This window comes from Sinocyclocheilus grahami, unplaced genomic scaffold (assembly GCF_001515645.1).
Source record: "Sinocyclocheilus grahami isolate Dianchi unplaced genomic scaffold, SAMN03320097.WGS_v1.1 scaffold49.1, whole genome shotgun sequence".
Classification (NCBI taxonomy): domain Eukaryota; kingdom Metazoa; phylum Chordata; class Actinopteri; order Cypriniformes; family Cyprinidae; genus Sinocyclocheilus; species Sinocyclocheilus grahami.
This window is the reverse complement of record NW_015505228.1, coordinates 756,463-762,964: the sequence shown is the minus strand read 5'-3', so window position 1 is coordinate 762,964 and position 6,502 is coordinate 756,463. Positions and strand designations below refer to the sequence as shown.

General features: G+C 34.0%; 1 protein-coding gene across 1 annotated transcript in view; it reads right to left on the bottom strand.

The window, feature by feature from the left end:
- LOC107583076 (uncharacterized) overlaps window positions 1–2,726 on the bottom strand; it is a 21,626-nt gene extending 18,900 nt beyond the window's left edge. The window contains exon 1 of the mRNA XM_016269171.1: window positions 2,510–2,726. Coding sequence (XP_016124657.1) covers window positions 2,510–2,726 — 217 coding nt within the window. The remainder of the gene's footprint in view (window positions 1–2,509) is intronic.
- Between the last annotated feature and the right edge of the window lie 3,776 nt (window positions 2,727–6,502).

The following is a 6,502-nucleotide window of genomic DNA, read 5'->3' as shown; positions in this document are numbered from 1 at the left end:
TTTTGTGAAATGTGAGCCAAAATCATCACAATTAAAAGAACCAAAGACTTAAACTACTTCAGTCTGTGTGCATTGAATTTAATACACAAGTTTCACAATTTGAGTTGAATTACTGAAAGAAATAAACTTTTCCACGACATTCTAATTTATTGAGATGCACCTATATGTGCGCCACACGCATTGTGTATTGCATCATCCACACGGAGCCAGTGAATGCATATGAGAGATGGTTAAATAGTGATATTGGTGTATAATATTGTAAACTTTAAGTCACTTTGAGTATGTGTATATTATTATTTACTGAATAAGTGAGATTGTTTGTGGTATTTAAGCCATATTTATCGGTTCTTCCGATGCCAGTTTCACTAGTGCTAATCTAGTCTGTACATGTCTGAATCGATCGTTATATCACTAATTTGCTACTATGCTATATTGCTATTATGTTTAAGTATATATATTATAAGTAACAGAGTGAGTTTATATTTAATTACTAATTGGTTATTGTTATTTCTGTTTGTTTAGAACCACTCATACTAAGCTACACTCCAAACTACTCTGCCATACTCTCTGCTACCTGTACTACAGTAATTCACTCAACCAAATTCAAGGACTGTAAACCTCTACAAGTCTTAAACCATTAAAGTGTACTTCGTCTCTGACCGGACGACTTATGTCTGCTCAATTTCCACCAGCACCCACACTAGTCTACCTCACACATACAGATATATCAACATGTATCAGTTTACTTTCTGGTATTAGCAAATAGTTTCAGAAAAAAACAAAAACAAACAAACAAGTGTAACAGCTCAGTGAAAGTCTGAGAAACAACAACGCAATGATAAAAAGATTACACAACCATTTAAATCATAAGTCAGTCTTTAACTAAACTGTTTTAAGGATGAAATATTGTGATAATAACATTGCAACGTGCAGTGATATAGGAAGACTATAATCAATAAAATTTTCATCTTTAATCTCCATCTGTTATGAAAAATAGAAATTGCAAGAATTAAAAATTGAGTTTACCCAATATCAAAGTGAGAAGAGAAGGTCTTGGCATTGCGATGCTTGCGTTCTTTCAAAATGGGCATGAATTAAGATGTTACTTCCTGATTAGTGAGAAGAGCTGATGATGCTTTGGTAAGAACAGAAACGTACGCTGTGTGTGTTAGGAACTGATCTGTCAATCAGTCTATTGCCCTTAAACTGGACACACCATAAATAGTTTTTATAGAAGTGATAGTAATGATGTGACCCTAACTATTTTTTCAGGAATGGTTCTGGTTCTGGTTCAGGTGTAGCCAACCCTGCTCCCGGAGGACTCCCATCCTGCGGTTTAGCTCCAATTCTAATCAAACCAGCTAATCTAGATGCTCATGAATTATATGTGACCCTGGAGCACAAAACCAGTCTTAAGTCGCTGGGGTATATTTTTAGCAATAGCCAAAAATACATTGTATGGGTCAAAATGATCGATTTTTCTTTTATGCCAAAAATCATTAGGCTATTAAGGAACGATCATGTTCCATGAAGATATGTAGTAAATTTCCTACCGCAAATATATCAAAACTTAATTTTTGATTAGTAATATGCATTGCTAAGAACTTCATTTTGACAACTTTAAAGGTGATTTTCTCAGAATTTAGATTTTTTTGCACCCTCAGATTCTAGATTTTCAAAATTTTAAATGAATTTTAGTTGTATCTCGGCCAAATATTGTCATATCCTAACAAACCATACATCAACGGAAAGCTTATTTATTCAGCTTTCAGATTATGTATAAATCTCAATTTCGAAAAAATTGACCCTTATGGCTGATTTTGTGGTCCAGGGTCACAAATGGATTGCATGAAAATAACAGGCATGTGTGTGCTAAAGAGCTGGAACTGAAGTCTTCAGGAAGGGAGCAGGGTTTGGCACTGCTGCTCGAATTTACATTAATCAGCTCTTTCCAGATGCTGCAACTACAGCATTACTGTGTGGTAAAATGCATGTTTCTTCATTGATGGAAAATGTGATAAAGCTAATGTCCCACACAAAATGTTGTCTTTTTTTTTAATCTATAAAAAATGACTACTTCATATATATGACTACTGCATATCAAGTGGTTTCTGCAACAAAAGTGAAACTGTTTGAGAGTTTCTATAAACCATATATGCTCAAATTTATAGTACTTGGAAATGGGCTTTAAGTTTAGCACTTAATGTGAAATCATGCTGAATTTGTGGTATTGATTCTGAGAATAGCTGTTTTCTTTTTTTTAACGCGGATAAAGCTGTGAGAAAGATTTGAGGAAGTGTCATTTTGTAGATGCAAAGATGAAATATCATCATTGTACAGAGTACAAGCAGATGTGAAGCTGTTTGTTTAAACTTAAAATGAATTGGGTACTGTGGTGTTTTTGACTATAAACCACTGAGCAGTCGTTATGGAAGGCAGATAGCACACACTTATAGAAATTAATAATTAAATAGCTTTCATAAATCTTCATAGTTATTGCCCAGTGTACTTCTGTGTTCTGTAAGATCGACATTGACATAGTCTTTTTCTGAATCGTCTGTTTCCACATTGATGTAGTCTGGTTCAGAGTCATCCAGATCTACATTAACATAATCCTGATCAGAGTCAGAGTTTACATCTTCATGATCACCATCATCCATATCTACAAGCTCATAGTCATCCCCAGCGTTCTCTTCATTCTGGTTATTATGGAGCACATCTTGCATATTGTAATCCAAAGTACATTGAAAAAAAAGTGTTTTGCTATTGTAGAAAGATGTTTAAGAATAAATATTTGCAGGCACCCAAAATATAGGTAATGCAAATTATATAAATAATTCTCACAGTATTAATAAGGAGCATATTTAATTTTTCCTCAATTAGAAAATGATATAGATAATTTATGTATTTCACTATTTTCTTTCAGTGAGAACGGCTCAGTATTATTTTATGTTCACAGGATTTCAGTGGTGCTTCTATATATTGACATCAAATTGCTCTTTGTAAATGATAACAGGAAGTTTTATGACTCTTTTTAGAAATTATGCTGCGTGTGACCACTAAAAGCTCTGAAAAAATACCTGCTACCCTCCTGTACATGCCACAACCTCCTGAACATGCTAGTCAGTTAGCACTAAACTTTTATTTTGTTTTTGTGAAATGTGAGCCAAAATCATCACAATTAAAAGAACCAAAGACTTAAACTACTTCAGTCTGTGTGCATTGAATTTAATACACAAGTTTCACAATTTGAGTTGAATTACTGAAAGAAATAAACTTTTCCACGACATTCTAATTTATTGAGATGCACCTATATGTGCGCCACACGCATTGTGTATTGCATCATCCACACGGAGCCAGTGAATGCATATGAGAGATGGTTAAATAGTGATATTGGTGTATAATATTGTAAACTTTAAGTCACTTTGAGTATGTGTATATTATTATTTACTGAATAAGTGAGATTGTTTGTGGTATTTAAGCCATATTTATCGGTTCTTCCGATGCCAGTTTCACTAGTGCTAATCTAGTCTGTACATGTCTGAATCGATCGTTATATCACTAATTTGCTACTATGCTATATTGCTATTATGTTTAAGTATATATATTATAAGTAACAGAGTGAGTTTATATTTAATTACTAATTGGTTATTGTTATTTCTGTTTGTTTAGAACCACTCATACTAAGCTACACTCCAAACTACTCTGCCATACTCTCTGCTACCTGTACTACAGTAATTCACTCAACCAAATTCAAGGACTGTAAACCTCTACAAGTCTTAAACCATTAAAGTGTACTTCGTCTCTGACCGGACGACTTATGTCTGCTCAATTTCCACCAGCACCCACACTAGTCTACCTCACACATACAGATATATCAACATGTATCAGTTTACTTTCTGGTATTAGCAAATAGTTTCAGAAAAAAACAAAAACAAACAAACAAGTGTAACAGCTCAGTGAAAGTCTGAGAAACAACAACGCAATGATAAAAAGATTACACAACCATTTAAATCATAAGTCAGTCTTTAACTAAACTGTTTTAAGGATGAAATATTGTGATAATAACATTGCAACGTGCAGTGATATAGGAAGACTATAATCAATAAAATTTTCATCTTCAATCTCCATCTGTTATGAAAAATAGAAATTGCAAGAATTAAAAATTGAGTTTACCCAATATCAAAGTGAGAAGAGAAGGTCTTGGCATTGCGATGCTTGCGTTCTTTCAAAATGGACATGAATTAAGATGTTACTTCCTGATTAGTGAGAAGAGCTGATGATGCTTTGGTAAGAACAGAAACGTACGCTGTGTGTGTTAGGAACTGATCTGTCAATCAGTCTATTGCCCTTAAACTGGACACACCATAAATAGTTTTTATAGAAGTGATAGTAATGATGTGACCCTAACTATTTTTTCAGGAATGGTTCTGGTTCTGGTTCAGGTGTAGCCAACCCTGCTCCCGGAGGACTCCCATCCTGCGGTTTAGCTCCAATTCTAATCAAACCAGCTAATCTAGATGCTCATGAATTATATGTGACCCTGGAGCACAAAACCAGTCTTAAGTCGCTGGGGTATATTTTTAGCAATAGCCAAAAATACATTGTATGGGTCAAAATGATCGATTTTTCTTTTATGCCAAAAATCATTAGGCTATTAAGGAACGATCATGTTCCATGAAGATATGTAGTAAATTTCCTACCGCAAATATATCAAAACTTAATTTTTGATTAGTAATATGCATTGCTAAGAACTTCATTTTGACAACTTTAAAGGTGATTTTCTCAGAATTTAGATTTTTTTGCACCCTCAGATTCTAGATTTTCAAAATTTTAAATGAATTTTAGTTGTATCTCGGCCAAATATTGTCATATCCTAACAAACCATACATCAACGGAAAGCTTATTTGTTCAGCTTTCAGATTATGTATAAATCTCAATTTCGAAAAAATTGACCCTTATGGCTGATTTTGTGGTCCAGGGTCACAAATGGATTGCATGAAAATAACAGGCATGTGTGTGCTAAAGAGCTGGAACTGAAGTCTTCAGGAAGGGAGCAGGGTTTGGCACTGCTGCTCGAATTTACATTAATCAGCTCTTTCCAGATGCTGCAACTCCAGCATTACTGTGTGGTAAAATGCATGTTTCTTCATTGATGGAAAATGTGATAAAGCTAATGTCCCACACAAAATGTTGTCTTTTTTTTTAATCTATAAAAAATGACTACATATATATGACTACTGCATATCAAGTGGTTTCTGCAACAAAAGTGAAACTGTTTGAGAGTTTCTATAAACCATATATGCTCAAATTTATAGTACTTGGAAATGGGCTTTAAGTTTAGCACTTAATGTGAAATCATGCTGAATTTGTGGTATTGATTCTGAGAATAGCTGTTTTCTTTTTTTTAACGCGGATAAAGCTGTGAGAAAGATTTGAGGAAGTGTCATTTTGTAGATGCAAAGATGAAATATCATCATTGTACAGAGTACAAGCAGATGTGAAGCTGTTTGTTTAAACTTAAAATGAATTGGGTACTGTGGTGTTTTTGACTATAAACCACTGAGCAGTCGTTATGGAAGGCAGATAGCACACACTTATAGAAATTAATAATTAAATAGCTTTCATAAATCTTCATAGTTATTGCCCAGTGTACTTCTGTGTTCTGTAAGATCGACATTGACATAGTCTTTTTCTGAATCGTCTGTTTCCACATTGATGTAGTCTGGTTCAGAGTCATCCTGATCTACATTAACATAATCCTGATCAGAGTCAGAGTTTACATCTTCATGATCACCATCATCCATATCTACAAGCTCATAGTCATCCTCAGCGTTCTCTTCATTCTGGTTATTATGGAGCACATCTTGCATATTGTAATCCAAAGTACATTGAAAAAAAAGTGTTTTGCTATTGTAGAAAGATGTTTAAGAATAAATATTTGCAGGCACCCAAAATATAGGTAATGCAAATTATATAAATAATTCTCACAGTATTAATAAGGAGCATATTTAATTTTTCCTCAATTAGAAAATGATATAGATAATTTATGTATTTCACTATTTTCTTTCAGTGAGAACGGCTCAGTATTATTTTATGTTCACAGGATTTCAGTGGTGCTTCTATATATTGACATCAAATTGCTCTTTGTAAATGATAACAGGAAGTTTTATGACTCTTTTTAGAAATGATGCTGCGTGTGACCACTAAAAGCTCTGAAAAAATACCTGCTACCCTCCTGTACATGCCACAACCTCCTGAACATGCTAGTCAGTTAGCACTAAACTTTTATTTTGTGCAAAAAATGAGCTGCCTGTCAGCTGACTTTGGTCTTCTTTACACAAGTTGTTTCTTTAAATGAGACTGCTTGAAATGTCCTCAAGGCTGCATATTTTTGTTTATCTGATTGCTATTTGCAATGTTTCATTTTCATAACATGCTTTCAGTATCAGAAGAGACACATGCAGACAGCAGTTATCCACTGACCCATCCAGGCAATGAC